General features: G+C 32.3%; 1 protein-coding gene across 2 annotated transcripts in view; it reads left to right on the top strand.

Moving 5' to 3' along the window:
* The window catches only part of LOC125077671 (synaptotagmin-5-like), a 56,951-nt gene that overhangs the window by 16,734 nt on the left and 19,140 nt on the right, over window positions 1-21,077 (top strand). Inside the window, exon 1 of one of the 2 annotated variants that reach the window (XM_047689669.1) lies at window positions 13,150-13,305. The exons of the other annotated variant lie outside the window; for it this stretch is intronic. Within the exon in view, the coding sequence (XP_047545625.1) occupies window positions 13,150-13,305 (156 nt within the window). Of the gene's footprint in view, window positions 1-13,149; window positions 13,306-21,077 lie in introns of those variants that run through there. 2 annotated transcript variants of the gene reach the window in all.

The following is a 21,077-nucleotide window of genomic DNA, read 5'->3' as shown; positions in this document are numbered from 1 at the left end:
AGCTAAACAAAAAGTTATAAGAGTTGAAGTTGAACTAAATTCAAGTATTCATTACTTTTGATTAACCAAGGGGTTCGAACGACGGTACCCCTGAGCGTTCACGTGCTAATTTATCTTTCTGTCATCTCAAACTAGACGAAAAGAAAATAATTTATACATTATAATTTATCTTAGAAGGAAAACTGCATCTGTATACACATTTATACATTCAAATTAAATTCAGCCACATATTTATCAAACAATCCACCTTGGAACGCTTGGTGGAACAATCTATGGACTTATTCTTCTTCTTATGAGGAGAAGAGACCTGGGCTGTTGTGGAATCGATCCATTTTAACCAAAAACCGCTTCTCTTCTACCAGTGGAAGTGCTTCTCTATCAACGAATAGGTGTAATGCTTGTTGTAATAAAAGAATATTTATGAATAACTGTTTTATCTTACGAAACTATACAAAATTTGTTACAAATTTAAAAGTATATTCTAAGGGAGAGATGTCGGATAGCTTTTGTTACGGACCCATATTATAATGCCACACGTAACTTTTATCAGATTTCTCTGAGGAAATGTGTTTAGGAACCCCATTTGTGTCGGTAAAAAAGTAAATTACTCGGGTTGACGTGTTGAGATTGTCCAGAGAATACCATCGGTGGTGATGTACAATTTTATTAGTTACACTATTTCACGTTGTATAATATTATATTAGTCGCACGATCCATTGGCTTCGTTCGCAGAAAATAAAATGAATTCAATGAGTCTTATTACAAACCTTCAGATGAGTTGAACTCTGGAACCTTTAAGAGTAGAGTGAACAGGTTTCTTTTGGATGGGCGTGTACCTCCTTCGTCTTCATCTACACTTTCCATCAGGTGAGATGGAAGACAAACGCCTATTCCACTACATAATAATATAACAATAAAAAAAAAACACAAAAATAAAACAAAAACTTCCTTTTTTGGGATATTATAAAACCCTACTGGTTTTATGAAAGCCCAACTGGGTAGGTACTATCCATTCATCATATAATGTAATGCCAATGACTGATTGATGATTGTAATGCAGCAATGCTTTGTATTGTTGTATTCCGGTTTGAAGGGTGAGTGAGCCAGTGTAACTACACAAGGGACATAAACTCTTTGCTCCCATGACGAGACGCATTGGCGATGTAAGGAATGGTTAATATTTCTTACAGCGAGTTTATTATTATTATTATTAGGTGGTGACCACTTACCATCAGATGGCCTATTTGCCTCTCTGCCTACCTATACCTTGTTATCGGAAAAATAATGTTCCATTGAAAGGATTGATTGCATTACACTAAATAGATTACACTTTACCACAATAATTTGCAAAATATTTGTATACCACAACATTGACATTTACTACACTACATATATACATTCCCACGACCACGTTATTTGTGTCTTTTTCATATATAATATAAACGATCTCTTTTTAACACGCTTATATTAGCTTCACTTGTAACTAACTATATATGTACGACAATCTTCGATTAGGATGAAATTTTGCACACGCTCTGAGTTCTCATGACAAAACATGACTAGCTAAGAAACGTCATTACAAATCCAATATGGCGGCCTACCCGAGATGGCGGACAGACTGTTTGAAATCCATTCCTATGATATGAATATCAAATGAAAGGGTTTGCTGTTAAGGATAGGAAAAGAATAGTCACGTGACTTAAATCCAATATGGCGGACGTCCAAGATGGCGAACAGGCTATTTGAAATGCACTCCCATGATATGGGTATCAAATGAAAGGGTTTGCTGTCAGGAATACGAAAAAAATTATCACGTGACTTAAATCCAACATGGCGGACATCCAAGATAGCGGATTGATATTTGAAATGCACCTCATGATATAGGTATTAAATGACTGGGTTTGCTTTTGTAATTTTTAGTGCGTGCTAAAACCGAGTTTTTTAGTTTTTTTAAACTATTATTTTTGGACAAAACGCTCCATTTGTAATTTTTAGTGCGTGTAGAAGCGTGTTTTTTAGTTTTTTAAACTATTATATTTATTTATACTCATTTTAATGTAATTTCTGGTTGCTTATTTCAACGGCAGTAGCTTTCTTTACTCATAAGGTATAAATAATAACATATTTTTATTCGTAGTTCTAGTATTCTCAATTTTAAGTATATTTCATGCACACAAAACAAAATACATACAACAATAAAATCTTAATACAATACTTACCTATATTATTGTTATTAGATTTTCAAATTAAGATGACACAATTACAAGTGTCTATGTATTCTTAAGTGAATTAGTTTAATATAGAACCTTGTAGTAATCTAAGTCAGGAAATCATTTATTAAGTCGTAATAAATTGATTGGTCAACGCAAGCGGCATGGGGCCAGTTTAAGTACACTTTTCGCTAATGGAAGTTCGACGTCTGGCATTTAATTATATAAGTTATATGAGTTCTTTTGTCCCTCATCTATATTTATAATTAACTAGCTACCCGTACCGACTTCGGGTGGATAAAATTCATACAAAGATACGAGCCCAAATTTTCCCCTTTAAGTTGAAATTTCCTAGTCACTAAACTCGTAACTAAACCTATGCTACCAGGGCTGGATCTACTATATGGCTTTTTGGGCTTCTGCCCGGGCCCCGTGGATCCAAGGGGGCCCCAGCTAAGTCAAGGCAAAGTCAAAAATAGACGATAATGCGAAAGAATTCATAACTATTAAATTAAGCAGGTCGTATGGTTTCAAGTCTACGTTCAGATATGTCTTAGGTAGGCCCCTAAGTAGTGTTAGACCAGGGCCCTCTAAAATTACGGTCCGGCCCTGTATGTTACAATGTTCAGCTCAGTAGTTATGTCTGTCCGTTGATAGTAGTAGTAGATAGTAAGTCAGGACAAACTATTGTAAACGTACCTACAGATTTATACAAGTTAATATTAACAGATTTACAATCAGTAAAACTACTACAGTATTATGTTACGTTTTCGATCCAATTTGATGAGCATTTAATTTACAATTAAATTTTATTCTAGTCTAAATGAAACATTGAATAACTAGTGAAGATATATCGAAATGATCTTTTGGCAACAGTGCACTTTCTATCATAAGTGATATTATTGGTTGATATAATTTAAGCAGAGTGAACGGCAATTTCTAGGAATTACAATTCAACAACAAAATACAAAATTTAACAATTAATTATTATTTATATTCCAACGTTTACAGAATAATATGTTTTAATGCCAAGAACGTTATCATCGAAATTAAGATTTAAAAAAAAATCAACAATTATTAGGTTATAACTTTATTCTCTACTATGTTAAATGTACCTAATAAATGTAATTCATAAGTATTTCAAAGATTTATTGAATGTAACTAGGTCACGCATACAAAGACGCGTGCACTGTCTCTTTCGTTCATATTTCTCGCATATCGTTAAAATAAGATTAGAGAATGTGGCTTGGCTTACATTTTATTTCGTCCTTCGTTGTCGTTGGATGGTTGAGTCGTAAATAGCTTTACGTACACTTAAAGCGCTTTCTATTTTGATGGATTTATTATGGATCTTAAGATAAGATTCTGAACATAAACGGCTTTCTTCACTACTTTATACTAAACTATAATATTATTATCTATACTATAAAGTTTCTTGTTATTTTGTGTAGTTTTTTCGTGGACCTCTTAAAAGTCTTCGATAACCACATGACTACAGACCCAGTGGCTTGGTTATAAGACTGCTGGACGAAGACTGAATATTTCCTGAGTTCAAATCCAAGTCGGTCACGAAAAAAATATTGAGTTTATCCGTCGTGAGATCTATCAGTGTATCTGTTTGTTTAAACACACTTATTTTAGATAAACCAGTTAGTCCTTTTAGAATATGTTAAATAATTCTTATATAGAAAAGGGTTATTGACTATTTAATATAATACTATGACCGGCGAGGGCGGACAGTACATTAACCGCGTATAACCTGCTCGGAGCTGATAATGTTTAGCAGAGGTATATACTTAGTAAATATAAATTTTACTACTAGTAGAAGTCTATTATAAATATAGTAATATTGATTACGATATTCAAGCTCGACAGTAAATGAACGGTTATGTATATATTTCAATGTATATAAAAATCGTTTTCCATGTTATTTTTCCTCACCTTAACCTATAACAATAGATCATACGTATCTTATAGAAAATTAGAACTTTGTTAAACATCAATATTCATCTTGAAAATATTCATTTTTTTAAGGTACAATGAATACGAATTTTCATTCGGAGAGCACTCATGGCAGCTCTTAACGCCAAAATAATTACGTCTCGTTGACCTAGAAATACGTTGTCGTAAATATCAGTGGCATTAGGTACTAGAATATTTGAAAAAGGACCACACGTTGGTACTCTGTAAATTATCATTTTATTGAGCTGAAAATAACACCGATATTATGAATATATACATACATACATTAGCAGCCTGTATATTTCCCACTGCTGAGCACGAGATGAATTATAAACCCAAATTAAACACATGAAAATTCAGTGGTGCCTGCCTGGGTTTGAACTCGAAATCATCGGTTAAGATGCACGCGTTCTATCCACTGGGCCATCTCGGCTCGTGAATATATAGCAATTTATTATTTAGGTGAAATCTTGCAACTGAATTTATAATCAGTTATATTAATCCTGAAATTTCATCACAATTTTCGGAGCTGTCAAAAACAACATCTATAATATAGAAAATATATTATTAATAAAATTCGAACTCTAATCCCGTTTTTTTTTTAATAGAACCAAACAAAAATTCTTATTTTTTAAGGGATCTATACGATACGAATTTTACAAATCGTTTCATTAATGGCGGAGTTTTGCCGCATTCATAATCTCCTTCTTTTTTTTAATTTTAATTAAAATTGTAATTGCCAAATAACAGTTTTTTTTTCTTAAAATGTTTTTTTTTTTTTATCAAATACTATATTATAATTTGATTAAGAAGTAAGTCAGTAGTAATAATTATACTATCCTGTCATAATAGTGATATTCTTCTAGAAAAACTCTTAAGACAAACCCTATATTCTGTCTTTCAAAAAAAATTTCTATTTGCTTTGAACTTTCAAGTGTAACTAGTCACTTTGTTTCTCTCAACTTTTTATGAAATATAGTTCAATATAAATTCTGAAATACTTATCTAGAAGTCAGCGGTGAAGCAGCGTAGCTACTCGAATCTCGAAAATCTCATCTTTCAAAAGGGTCCTTTCTTCAGATCAAAAGCTTTGTTTTTTTTACTTCGAGTGTAATATTTTTTGCTATAAAAATAATCAAGCATTATCATCGTGACCGTTTCAATAATCTTTCGAGTATTTTTAAAAAGTATAATTCGCCTTGTCTTGTCCTTCTCTCGGTATTTTAAAATATTTTTTTTATTTTTATTTTTACAATAGATATTTCGAGTGATCCATTTTAGGCTGTATGCTAGTATATCGAGGGATTGAGTCAGCGATGTCTTATCTCTAACAATAAGCTCGTGTGTTCGAAATAAACTAAATAAAAAAAAAATGTACATGTTACTTACATACGTACTTTTTCGTTGTGCCTTCTTCAATTATCATGCTTATATAATATATCATCAAACATTCATTGAATAGCCGAGATGGTCCAGTCGTTAAAACATGACCCATCATCTCCGCCAACCCACGAAAGTGGAGAAATAAGCTTCAGACCATCTTCTCAACAAAGAAAGCATGCTAATTCAGTCTATTCCTTCACTTACTTTACTAATCATTCAACCCTTATAACATCAATTTAATGGAATATTATAAAAAGGTTTGTCCTGACTAACGACCAAAGAACAGCACAAAGTAGTCTAGACTAGTCTAGAAAGTTATGTTTAGATTCGGTCAAATAATATAAATTTTAGCTGTAGAAAGTCGGAACGGATTGCTAGTAAAAAAGAAAAAAACATTTTGTTGACATTTCAAGTGGTATAAAATGACAAATAGTCCGTCTAATTTGAAGAATGACCTAGTTTGGGTGATGCAATGACGACATTGGAATCATATTAAGCGACACGTCGGCGGGCGATCGGCCATCAATATTTGAGTAGCATACACAGTTGAGGAACACAAGCATATGACAATTGTAAACAAAGGCACGCTTCAAATACACTATTTTCCAAGTTTGTACGCTTATGTACATACATCTTTAAATTCCCGTCAATTTGTGTGGTTGTATTGTGTTTAATCTAGAAAGTATTTTATTAAAGGCTTCCTTAATAGAATTATGAACATATCATTTATTATATACCCAGATATAGCTTATTACATAATTAGTACATATCTCTGTTTTTTTTTTTATTATACAAGTTGTCGTCCGTGGCTTTAGTCCCATTTTAGAGGTTGATCTCCGAGTGTTCAGCAAAAAAAAAGAAGTATTTATGTCCTAAACCTATATCAAACTTAATCTCTACAATTATATTAAATTTGCAAACTGTATTATTTACTTACAGAAAAGCGACTTTCGCCATAAATTCATTTTATGTATTTACAATAATAACCCTATGTTTATTTGTAAATTTTTATTAAGAAAAACGACTATTTCTGCTTACATGAAACATGCATTGCAGTACAGATGTTCATTTGTTACATATTTTCTAGGATATCATTTAAAAGTAATAGTTGAAAGACAGACGGTTCGGATGCTTCCATACATTTTATATGTTTAACATTTAAACGTGAATATTTTACTTGGCGATAGGACTTTTTGTAAGCTCGTCGGGGTAACCACTCATCACTTATTTTTCCGCTATTTACACCTAATAGCACCACTTAGCATTACTAAGTTCTGGTTTGAAGGAGAAGTGAGCTGGTGTAATTACAAGCGCAAAGGACATAACTTTGTAGTTTCCAAGGTTTATAGCGCTTTGGCGATGTAAGGAATGATTAATAATACAGCGTCAATGTATTTGACAATCCGCATACCATTTATAGATATAACTAATCTTTTAATTGACAACAGCTTATAATCATCACTCTATTATACCTAAGGTAACTATTAGAAAGCTCCTTAATTATATATCGAATGGAGTATAACACGAGGCTGTGCCCGTACTCCCAAGACGCCCTACATGACCTTCCGTACCTGTTGCTCGCCCAGAGAAAGTGACGCGGCCAAAATGCGCCGCCGCCCTTGGTGATACCAACTTATAATGTCTCCTCCGTTTAATGGTAAATTATTAAAAATTCGATAAAAAAAAATTAAAAATTTAGTTTAATTTATAATATTTTTAAATCATTCAACCAATCATATAGTAAAGAAGAAATTGGAACCATTGATGTTGAATAATGTATTACCATCCTGATTTGCATAAATAATTCATTTATATTACAGCTAACCTTATAGTGGTAGAGCCAAGTAATATCCAATTATATACAAAAATTGTGATTAATTTGCTTAATCAACATTTGCATACATCAATACTACTAACAAGTATTATCCGTCTTAGCTGCAGATGTAAGATATATCTCAAATTGCAGCAAAAAGCAATATATAATGTACAATTATACGGAGTGCGTGCAGCGAGGCGTGAGCGATTATACGGGTGAATTCATTCGCATCGCACCTGCAAATATGGGGTAAGGTCGCATCTAGGAGGGCAACACTGGCCCGGGGAGCGGCAGTTTTCGCGAGACGCGGTGCTGGCCGCGCGCCGCTCAACCCTTAACCCGATCCGCGTATAAAACAAGTGCTTCAACTGTTATTCTTCCAATTAAATACAAAACTACTCATTCATATACGGTATACTAAAATTTTGATTTCAAACATTTATTTAATCGTAATTAAATCTTATTTAATTTAAATAAATTTCAGAGTAACGTGTTAAAAATCTTTCGATATCTATCATATAAGTAATTATTATTCATATTGTATGCATTTATTTTGGTGTTGTATTATTTATGTACAAAATTTTATAAAGTTGGATATGTTTCCTAGGACTTATCTTGAATTATAATATTCTAATGGTGATGTGAACGCTTAGCTGCCATTGAAGTATTAAGGTCGATGTTCACACTTGACTTAATTGACAATGAACTTTCCCATATGACATCAAAGCGAATAATGATTTTGTAAAATTTAGTATTTAACAAGCGAAATCTGAGTTAAAATAGCTTCAGGAAATATCATTCATGTTATCGACGCTGATTTATTTAAACAAAATATATATCTTATTAAAAATCTGTTCAATGGCATGCCAATAAAAAATGTAAAAAAGTAGGTCTCATAGAATTCAATACGCAAATTCAATTTTAATTCAAGATTATACTTACGAGTAAAACCTCGAAGACCGCTGAACAACAGTAGCTCAGCGCTACGCATAAATTGAATCCTCTTCGTAGTTAGACATAATTTAATCTTTCTAGAGGTTCGCTCTGGTTGAAAACTGCTAATTTAAATAAATTCGCAATCTACCGAGATGATCTTTCCTGAGATAACTCGAAGCGCAACAGTTAGCTCGTTATCTGGTCTCATTTTATATGATTTTTCACAGACGATTCGCTTTGAGATTATCCGTTCACACTCGGCGACGGAATATTTAAAATCTTTTCATGACATTACTTTACTTTACTTTACTTTAAATGATGTTTGACATTAATCTAATCTTGTAAAATCAGTACTGCTTGTAAGACTCCTCTTGAATAAAGTATACTTTGATTTTGATTAAGATCTTATTGTGTCCTTTATCGTTTTTCTTAATATTAACATTTAGCTGTATTTAGCCTTCGTTTTATTTGTATTAAATTTATTTTACTTTTATTTAAATGAAATGAATACCTTGTCGCAAATATATTAATTATTAATTTTGATTTAAAAATCGACATTCTTTTAGAAATTTATTCAATAAACCTTATATCCTCTTTTATACCCATTGAAGATTATATTAAAAAATAAGCTTAGTACAAAAGTACATAACCCATATTATGGTCACCTTCTTTATTTATTTATTTCTTCTTCTACCTCCTCATTCTTTATTCATTCAAATAGATGCATTGGTCATATCGTTTGTTACAAAGGCAGAACTAATATGGCATCTATGTAGTTATCTCAGTAATGTCGACTTGACTGTACGTAGCAATGAATTTTAACGGTAGAATATTCAGTAATGACTCCTTTTGACCCAGATCTTGAGCGATTCGTTAAATATTCAAATATTAATTATTCAATCCTTGTCAATCTACATTTGTATATCAACGTTTTGATATTTTCAAGTGATTATAAAAATCCCCAAAGGAACGACGGTATGGAATCGAGCGACACAGTTTTCTTAAACCTACTTTGCATAGAAAATGGACGATGGAATGGAAAAGCAGTAAAATTTTGCAAAGTTTATACTATCTTATTTGGTATTAAAGCATTGGGTTCTACATAAAATGTTTTATGCAATTGCACCCATCCCAATCACTTTATTGGCATTATTTGATGTTGATTCCCGCTTAATATACCGCTAAAAATAAGTTTTAAATAAAAAAAAAAAACAACTTTTGAAAATCGAATCTGACTGTATTTTTTGCTTATAAATGAGGTTAATTACTTACAATAGAAACCATATGCCAAATCAATAATGCATTGAGGTGCTATGAGTTTTTATGCTCTCGCTTTGTTTGCAAAAACAGTACCTTACTTGGCGGTAGAACTTTGTGCAAGGCCGTCTGAGTAAGTACTTACTCGTCAGATATTCTACTGAGAAACTTAATATTGTTATGTACTGGTTTGAAGTGAGTGAACCATTGCAACTACAACAAGGGATATAACATTTAAGTTTCGAGATTGAGGGCGCATTGGCAATTAAATGAACGATATCTACATCATAACAAAATGAATTTAATTTAATTTAAATTGATTATCGTTCAATAACATATTTTGGGTATGATAAGCAATTAAAACTTCTTCATCCATAATTATCTACGAAAAAACGATATTTACTAATATAGTAGTTAATCCGAAGTCGCGACGTAAACAAACACCTACACATAAAGTTCGTAGTACGCTACAGGCGGCGCCCACGCACGCCCGGCCGTGACCCCGGCCATTCGTCTAGCAGGTAATTTACTGTACGGCAAATCATTTCAATTTTAAATGTTTTCTTATAAGCCGCAGGGATGCATCGATACGCCTTTTTGCCGATACGATACCGATACCGACACTCTTAGAGAAATGTCAGCGATACCGATACCGATGCCGATACACTCATCGAATTTAAATAAAGGTAAAATAAATGTAAGTAGACATGTTGATTGATTGTTTTTATTTAAAAAAAAATATTAAAATAAAACGTTACAGACTTGGAATGTGAATATTGTTAATTAAGCTCAGTAATAAAGTTTCATTAATAAGAGTTAGTAACTAAAAAAACATTAATCAAGTATTCGTTTAAAAAACAAAGTATTATGTCGTTTGCAAGGAAAATGACAAAACAAGAGGCGCGTTTACATTACTTTTTTAAAACATGTAATTTGAACAGTATCGTTGTATCGGCCAGAAAAATATCGCCGATACCGATATATCATAAAACCTGCTGTATCGCCGATATATCGGTATCGGTATCGGATACATCCCTACCGCTATGTGATTTCATCCTTAAATTAAACATAAAGTATATTCTTTATAATTTAAATCATAACGACGAATAGTGATCGATTCTACAGTATTTTCACACATTCTACGGCAATTCCAATTCTCTGAATTTGCTAAAATTCCCTCTCTAGAATCATTATTCACAATCTATACATATCATAAAATTGGAGTGTCTGTTTGTGATATTAAAATAACGGCTTTTTACTAAATGCATATGTATGTATTCACGGTACCCAAAATAACATTTTTTAAATTTTTGTCTGTTTACCTGTTTGTTCGGGCTAATCTCTGGAACGGCTGGACCGATTTTGACGGGACTTTCACTAACATATAGCTGATGTATAAGAAGTAACTTAGGTTACTTTTATTTTAGAATTATATATAAAATAATGAGCCGAGATGGCCCAGTGGTTAGAACGCGTGCATCTTAACCGATGATGGCGTGATGGGGGCGCGAGGGCTGCGCGCGGACAGGGTCAGTATTTGGACATTGTAGCGTGACTTCAGTATTTTTTCATATTTGCATTGTTTGCATTAACAGCCTGTAAATTTCCCACTGCTGGGCTAAGGCCTCCTCTCCCTTTTTTGAAGAGAAGGTTTCATATTCCACCACGCTGCTGATTGCAAGTGCCAGATTCCATCCGACGGTATCCTCCTATTTTCTTCATCACCGAGCTCTAGTGACATAAGTTTATGTAATAACTTACTTTTTTTTATAGTTGTAATGTAATAGGCGTTTGTCGTCCATCTCACCTGATGGAAAGTGTAGATGAAGACGAAGGTGGTACACGCCCATCCAAAAGATAATGAAGATTACAGTACATTGCCAAGGAGAATTAAGACAATTTTGTATAATCCCAGCAATTGCAAACGTTGAAAACACAGAAATTGCCAAGTATTTCAGTGGACCAAAGTATGATTACATTTAACGTTCAAACCAAACCAGTTAGTCTTGCGAGCCTGGAGCGGTCTGTCTTGTAGATAATTTTACGTAATATAAACATATAGATTAACATTGACCTAATTCTTACAAAATTTAAAACATATATAACAATACTTTAAATATACGAATATGAAAGAACAAAAAAATATGTTATATTTTCCAAAACTAAATATAATTATCGAAAAGCTTTAACAGCTCGTATAAATATGTTTTTATTTATTTATTTACCAGCTGCTTTGCGTGAGTTTGCAGTTATATAATATATACCCTCTCTCAATAGGTAAATATTCAAATCGAACACGGGAATAGAAAATACTGAGCTTTTTACGTATGTAATGTATTTATATTTCTATATTTCAGTTATGATTTAGAGAGAATTTACTTCGTTTCACTCTGAAAACTTGAAAGTCTATATAACTAAATTCGTTATACTGTCTTGCTGATTTTCATGGCCGTGCAATCGCAACAATCATGTTTAAACCAAGCTTAAGACATTCATGCACTTACTATTAAGACTAAAGTTATACTAAATTGTTTAAGAATAATGTAGTTATTCTATTTTACCTTTTGTGTTAAAACTAGACCTTCAATATACAACAAATAAATTCAATTTATAATAAGCCAGCGATGCTGAATAAACCATATGTAATGAACATCATGAACTCCATAAGAGTAAAACTAATTTTCTTTAATAGGTTTACCAATTGCTATTATCTCTTATTCTAGACTACAATGTCAAACAGTAATATGGTTTTACGTAATAGTTCCAGTTAGTTTTGATAGCATTTATACTAATATTATAAACGCGAAACTATCTGTCTGTTTGTTGCTCTTTCACGGTCGGTTTGACCGTTTGTCGGTCTGAACCGAATTTGTGACAAATAACTCCTAAAACGCAACCGAAGCCGCAGCCGAAAACAACTTTTTAATAAATATAAAACCTTTAAAATACATATAAGTAAAAACTGGATACATAATTTGATATTGTGAGTACATTTTACGTGATGTAAATCCTTCAATCTAGAAATAAAACCAATATATGTCGCTTAAGCTTTCTATACGTAAAATTTAATAGAAATAATCTTCTTAGGTTCTTTAGAGATTGACAGCGAATCCCTAATAAAATCACAATTTGTAGTAAATTAAAAAAATATTTAAAAAAAATTACATTAGTACTTACTCTAGTACTTTTTCAAGCATATCCAAGTAACCTTTACTAGGTAAGGTATTTTACATAACTAGCATATAAGCAGCGAACATACTTTCGACACCAAAAACATACAGCAATTATTTCTTTTACCAAATTTTCGTATAAAACTAATTCATCCATAAAAAGGAGACAAAGGCATGATATTATTTATGTACATACGTAAATAACAATATAAAAATTAAATTCACAGAATATAAAAATAAAAAACAGCTTCAAGAAAATTTGAACAACGAAAACCGACCTAAAGATATTTGAATGGTATTTTTTTTTACTGTGAGTTATACAAGAGACACAATATAAATCCGTAAATGACTTTTTAAAAATTCTCTTTAAAATCTAATTAAAGTATTGTGAAGTAATGAAAAAAGAATAGTTAAAATGAGTGGATTAGGCCCTCCTGGAGTGTGGGCTGCTCAAAAGAGGCTCGAGTCCTGGGCAAGAGCAGCTAGAGAGAGGACCTCGAGCGCAAGTAGCGGCCAAAGCCATAACTCAACGGACAGCTTCGGTGAAGATAAATCTCATGGCAGTCCAAGCGTATGTATTTATTATTATTTATTTATATATATTATATTGTAAGCATTAGCATTATTGTATTAGAAATAATTTGACTTATGAAACAGTTTCTTTCAATTATTTTAAATATCAGAATAAGTAAAAATCAGATGAGAGGTATTGAATGAGTACTTAGTAAGTACAACATAATTGTCTGTTCGTACCATGTGTCTCTAACATGCGCAAAACACATATATGCGTCATAGTTAATGATATTTGATATTTAATGATTCAAGATAAAATAATTAATAATAGATTTCTAAACAAATATTTTTGATGAATACTTACTTTTTATTTGAAAGAAGGACAAGAAGGAAAAGAGACATACACACTATTTTGACACTGTGAAGATAAATAGATTTTGATATATTTATTTATTGAAAAGTTACATCCTAAGTGATACGCCTTTAAAGGTGTAAACAACATGAATTATAACGAAATATCTTTATTGGTTGGGCTTTGTTCAAGACCATCTGGTTGGGTACCACCATATATTCTACCGCAATATATCAATGTCTGGTATTGTTATATTCCGGCTTGAAGGTTCAGTGAGTTGGTGTAACTACAAGCACAAGGGACGTAACATCCCAAGATTGGTGACGCATTGGCGGTGTAAGGAATGGTCATTGGTTAACATTTCTGACAGCTCCAATGTCTATGAACAGTGGTGATCGCTTACTATCGTTCACCTACTTATATTATCAATATAAAAACATCTATCATTACGTATAAGTACATAATTGAATCATCGTCTGGAAATGACTTAGTTACATAGTTAAAATGTTATTTAAACTACATGCAAGAGTTTATATTTCCAAAGTCGTATTTCAGTTTGAAATATTGGCAATAAACTGTATTCGCGATAACTATCCCTCTCGACGTCGTAACGTGGCGTGACTGAGTGGGTTCCTCACCAACACACTCGTACTACTCGTAAGTGCACTATATGAACTATTATTATTTATATTATTTGACCTGATGAGAAAACAAAACAACGTTAAAGGTCAAATTTAATAGCGCCATTAAAATATTACAATTTTTTTTTCTGTCACGTTTACACAATTATGTGTATTATTTTTTGTTCAAAAATAGAATACTAAGAGAATAGTGTGTAAGAAAATCTAGATCTCGTGTGTTGTCTTGCGCAGTGGGCTAGTCTAGCTCTCTTCTTATCGCCATGGTCAAAATCGGTCACGAGAACATCATGACCATCACCAAGAGTATTCGTTTATTCTCATCATTGTATTCGTTTTATAAATGTGGACTATATTCAATATATATGAATGTCAAAGTAATTAACGCATCTTACTTTAAAATGAATAAAACAACAAAGAGTTCAAGAAATGAATTTTCCATAGCTGTGTCTTATACAATGAATTTCCTTAAAAGGAATTTCTTTGTAAAAGCATTTTTTTAATTAAAAATGTTCAACAACATTTTTCCGTACGCGACCAGTATATATATATTATAAAGTCAATTTACTACTTAATTAGAATTGACTCTTTTTCTTATACAATAGACCTTATGTTGTTGATTTGTATTTCATAACAATAAAAGCGTTATCAAAAGTGGATTCAACTTATATAAAGTCAATTAAACTGTTTTATGAACCGAGAATTTAATATTATTTCGAATATGACTGGTAAATTAAAAAAAAAACTCAGCTTTTAATTGAACCGAACGGACACATCCCCAATTAAAAATAGAATGTTGAAAACAAACAGCGTTAATTAAATTTCGAAAACAAACAAAAATCCGTTTTTATTTTAACCTAGAATCGAATCATTGGTGATTGGATTTTCTTTAAAATAAGCGGATGTGGAATTAGCTTTCTATCAAAATAAGACCTGTGTTAGAATGAGTAATGTATTGTTGTTAAAATTGTATTCATCGTATTGGTTTGCGAAAATATATCGAACATAATATTTGGAACTTTTCTCTGTCCATACTAAATATTGAGTCTCGTCATGGTTAATATGAGGTCTTGAATCGCATTTTCGTATAGGCGGTCTACCTAGAGTCTGTGCAGAAACACAAGTGCTCTATCCCATCAAAGGCAATTCGACATGATTGGAGAGATATCAAGCGCTGAAGCAAGAACTGCCGCTTAAAGCCGCTAAATTACCGAGGCAGCTCTAAACTGTTACTGATTTTTTTTCGATGACTTTCATTTGCCTAAAATGTTGTATTACAAGCAACCACACACATATAATATTATCAAAGGATTATTTATTTGACTTATTCTTGAAAGGCCCACCAAATAGTAAGTAATGAAAAGACTGGTCTTTGTGGCAGACAGTAACCCGAGCTCTCGAGCAATGAGGTGATTTTTACGACTGACGTGTGGAAGTTTTAAAAGTCGATAACACCACCCAAGGCGACGTCCATACGCTTAAGTATATAATCGACTAAATCCTTAACGACCTCCTCGACATCGTCATCTCTTGAGACGAAATTTTAGGTTTTTTTACCAATTTTTAGACCAACGACTACTACTTAACAATTTTTATTTACAATGAACGCTTTATTTATAATGAACGATATACATTATATGTTGCAATAATAATAAAAATACAAAAAAATAATAAATCCTTACCAAAGCACGTCACTGGAACCTATATTCGGCACATAGGTATTTTCCAACCGCAGCTATCCATTTTGCGTGTGTACTCCATTAAATATTACATTTACTAATACTAGACTCTGAACAATATTGTTTAGTAATTATTAAATTATCGAGATACTAAACAAACTTAATGATTTTTTTTTTTAATTATCTTGTAAGACAAATAACATTTTAATAGAGAGTTATTTGGAAAAAAGGTAATTTTTTTTTATTGTTACGAGTAAACCTGGCAATAATAAACTGACAGTTATGTGACAGCTATTAACAAATGTGTCAAAAAAATTTCAGCGTAATCTGATAAATTAATCTGGCTTAAAATTCAGTTGCAACATTCGACCCACACATTAACAGATGAAATTAAATAAAAGCATACAACAATTAAATACCTTTTTGACTTTGAGTGCTACATTCAAACAGATGTGGAACATTTTACTTTAAATATGTTGACCTAGAATCACCAGTCATACTAGTATTTTTCATATTATGTAGTTACAATATCCTGTCGTTCGTACGCTCCAGTCCCTTTTTTATTTGCGTCACAGCCTCCAACTGCTGCGTATCAAGCGAACATACACGTAAAGTTTTTAATTACAACTTCAGTAAAACTACTCGGTATCAGGAAAAAAAATTGGCGTAGTTGAAATAAATTTCATGCAATTTCTCCGATTTAATCTTGCCTATATTGTGTAATTGTTTCCGTTGAAACTAATATGCCTATAAATATTGATGTTGGACACATACATATCAACTTTTTAATTTTATACAGATATAGATTTACTTGGTGCAAACCCGTTTAGGAAGGTACCACCCACTCTTCAGATATTCTACCGCCAAACAACAGTACTTATTATTGTTGTGTTCCGGTTTGAAAGGTGAGTAAGTGTAACTACAGGTACAAGGGAAATAACATCTTAGTTGCCAAGGATAGTGGCGCATTGGCGATGTAAAGAATGGTTAATATTTCTTACAGGGCCATTGTCTATGCGCGGTAGCAGCCCATATGCTCGTCCGCCAACTTATGCCATAAAGAAATGAAGATATTAATTTCTGTCCACGGGTTTGTCCGCGTACCTCTAAAAACGTTTAAGACTTTCACGATAATCGGTTGAGAAGTTAGTAATGGTACAGGAAATAAACGAATAAATAAACTCACTCTATATGTATTTGGTGCTGGCGGTAAGGATTTGGGCAAGAACATCGAGGTAGATAGCTATGACTTACGATTTATTTAAACATACATACTATGTGTTTAAAGGAGTGAACTAACATTGGCGGGGCATTTTAGATCCCAATTTAAATAAATATACGTTGATATCATATGTCACACCTACCTTATATACCTTAGTTATTAAAATAATTGAAACACCACTGTAATCTATAAGAACCAAATATTGCGATAAGACTGTACTCACCCAGTATCTCCAACATTTTGTTAATAAATTACTACATACTGCCGATACTGATGCCGACAAATTCAAAAGGGTCAGAATCCAGCCTATTGAAGCTTAACTTATTCATATAAAGACCTTATAAACTGTCAATCGATATTGTCCCAATAAATAATGCATAGAAATACCATAGCGAGAACTTGGAATAATTTATTTTCCATCAGTGATATATTTTATTTATCTATAACTTCATTTAGAATTATATTATTAATATAAATTTAGTCAAATCAAATGCAATATATGTATCGCAGACAATTAGTCAAATTAGCCTTTCAGTTAAAACATTTGGCCATATTATTGAACAGCACCGTTCAACCAACTTTCTAAATGGCATTTGCCAATACGTCTTCCGTTCATACACCACGCTGCTCCAATGCGGGTTGGTGGAAACACGTGACAATTTCTCATCCACTACGTGCAGGTTTCCTCACGATGTTTTTCTTCACCGCCGAGCACGAGATGAATTATAAATACAAATTAAGCAAATGCATTCATTTGGTTTAGAACCCATAATCGTCGGTCAATTTTAAGGAAAAAATCGAATATAGAGCTTAAAAAATAATTAGAAACATTTATGTATTTGTAATTAAATTTTAGACCAAGATTACCAGTTGTCTAAACTTTCTCAAGAGGGGAGACATTTGTCCAACTGTGGAGAAAATACTGGCTCTATTTTTTTTTAATATATAGTGGAGAGAAAGATAAACTAAAGCGTCAATATTGTATTTTTATGAACCAAGGTTTAAAATTTCAACTTCCTTTCATGGACGATACGTTTAAAAAAAACTCAGGAAATTACATTCATATTCTGCGGCGCGAGAATCCATTTTCGGTTTTTGATGGAAACGAGGGAAGGTGCTTATAACACAACACTTTTTGTCACTTTGTTCTAGCTTTAGCTACATGTAAACCTTTTTTTATAATATAAGTCGTCGTATGATAACATCAGCCCTTAATTACATTACATTATCAAAAGTATTGTTGTTTATTTAATTCAAAATGATTATAGTTTATTATTATATCACACTTACGAAGAATTTGCTCTATATACCCCATCTATTTAACTTAGAAAGCTATAATTTGGAACAAGAGTTCATCTTTTTAACGTGAACACTTAAGAAAGGATTTTTTGGAAATTACAAATTAAAGGGGGATAATGGGAGGTAACTTTGCCCGAATCTTACACGAATGAATTCGGAACATTGTTATACATACAATTTTGTTTTTTCTTTTACTGAAATATATTAAATCTAATAAAGTAAATACTATTTTATATTTTAAACACTTGTTGGTAGTGAAACAAAAACAACATAACACATTTGTAAGCGATGCTCTCGGATTTTTATTGATATTGTATTCGTTGAGTGAGCGTCCAAATAAAAATATAGAGTATAGTTGTCTTATTGGCAAAATGTACATTCCAAAATATTGTAGGTTATCTTATGTCCTGAACTGTATTATAAGATAGAAAGATTAAATATGTAAAGAGAGCATTGTATTTATTACGAGTGTATGACGTTATGATTGATACAGTACTATTTATTCCTGTTTAAGGTTAAGTAAATGATCATTTCCAAGAGCCGAGTGTATATTACCAACTGAACTGCTGTTACCTGCACGAAATTATAATACAAACCTTAACCCATATTTTATCAAACTTTCGAAATAAATTACTTTTAAAAAAAATTATCCTCTAACTAAACGAAAAGTTCAATAATAATTAGTTTTATATTCCTTAATTAAGAAATGATTGATTCCCCATGCAAACTTTCGCCCCATTTTTACACCCATATGGGATGAATCCCGTGATACAAACTAACCTAGTCCTTCCCCAGGACTTAAACCACCTCCGTACCAAATTTCACCTAATCAGTTTTGCGATTTAAGCGGTAACTGGCAGAGCTTTCATGATTTTCTCGTATGGATATATATACTGGGTTAACTGGCGAACATCTCATAAGAAACTTTATATAATTGACAAATAGTGTAATAGTAGAATGCATTAAGGCGTGGTAAAACAAAGCCAATTACAGCGAGTTTCGAAGTACTCATAAATTATTGGCGAAGTAACAACCGAGAACCAACATAATGAAAAATGTACGTAGCGACAGGAGACGGTCGAGAGTCCTTTTGCGTTATTTATTACGTATTTTGAGAAGGTTTGCATTAATTTATGCAAGGAACATTTAAGACATGTCTTGATTTGTCAATCGAGCTACGGTAATTTTTTTCTTACAATGCTAATATGCCGTAAGGTATATAAGATACTATACAAACTGTAAATGTCTACCGCAAAGCAGCAATACTTCGTATCGTTGTGGTCCAGTTTGAAGGGTGAGTCAGCCAGTGTAACTACAAGCACAAGGAACATAACAACTTAGGTCTCATGGTTGGTGGCGCATTAGAGATGTAAGAAATGGTTAGAATTTCCTACAGAGTCAATGACTATGGGCGGTGGTGTCCAAACTTTTAGAATTTTAGTGGATATATATTTGGCAAATTTTTAACCAGATTATACATATCGGTGCGTTCAAACTTGTTTGCTTCGCTACCGATTACAAGATCAATTATAAATACAAATTAAGCTGATGAAAGTTGAGAGAAATCAGAAACTTACGGTCAAATTTTGATACGTGTTTAACTAGCCATCAGGGCTTTGTACGTCAGTGATTCACAAGAATATTTTTGGCAATATATGTTTATAGCCATTAATGTATGTACATCTTCTTCATATATCTATGCATGTTTCTTTCATCTCGCATATATTCAGAACAAATTACATCAACTTCAATCCAATTTCACCCGAAGCGTAATAGCATAATGAACATCCATGGTTCTATTACACGTATGCATAAAGAAACACGCAAGGATTTACCCACACATGTATACAAAAGCACACCCACATACATAAATATATAACACATGCTTGTCATGTGTTATAAAATCAAGAACTTAATGAAGGCAAACGTTGTTTACGTAATATTATTTTGTTCTGTTTTACTGATTATTTTATTTCAGCAGGAAAATTATGAACCGTAGTAACAGCAGCGTAGTTTGCAAACGTGACATGATAGGAAGGGGCACTAACGAGCACACGACTTGCCTTCCAAGCTGGCGCACCCAACTAAATACAAAGTACTCAAATTAATCTTAAACCTTCATATAAAACTACAGCATTTTGCACTAATGAATACCTAAACTATTATTTAGTCGAGGAATAATATTAGCTTGGATTTTGCTCTGATTTATACACGTCACTGATATAATACGTAATGCCTCGTTAAAAAGATCATTCAAAATCATGTTTACACATAATAAGTATCGGCTTTACTAAAAATGTTGTTCAGGTGTTTATTAGGTAAACACTATTCCGTCTCCCTCTTTCGAATGTCAAATCAATGATGAAAAAAGAGAAATCACTATTTAATAAACCTACCACAAAAAAGGATCAGGTTATGGAGATATTCTTAACTATCTAACTTTTTTTTTCAGATTTGATCCACATACCTTTAGCCAACTAGGAGGTCTAGTTAGTTATATAAAATTACCTAGACCAAATACACTAAGTTCCATATCATTTGGTTTCGTCTGATTTCCAAATATAACCATTAAATTAGGCATATATATAAAAAGTATTTTGGTAATTGATATAGCTTACTAGCTGATTTATATAGATTCAA

Source organism: Vanessa atalanta, chromosome 4, assembly GCF_905147765.1.
Source record: "Vanessa atalanta chromosome 4, ilVanAtal1.2, whole genome shotgun sequence".
NCBI classification, from domain to species: domain Eukaryota; kingdom Metazoa; phylum Arthropoda; class Insecta; order Lepidoptera; family Nymphalidae; genus Vanessa; species Vanessa atalanta.
This window is presented reverse-complemented; position numbering and strand designations above follow the sequence as displayed.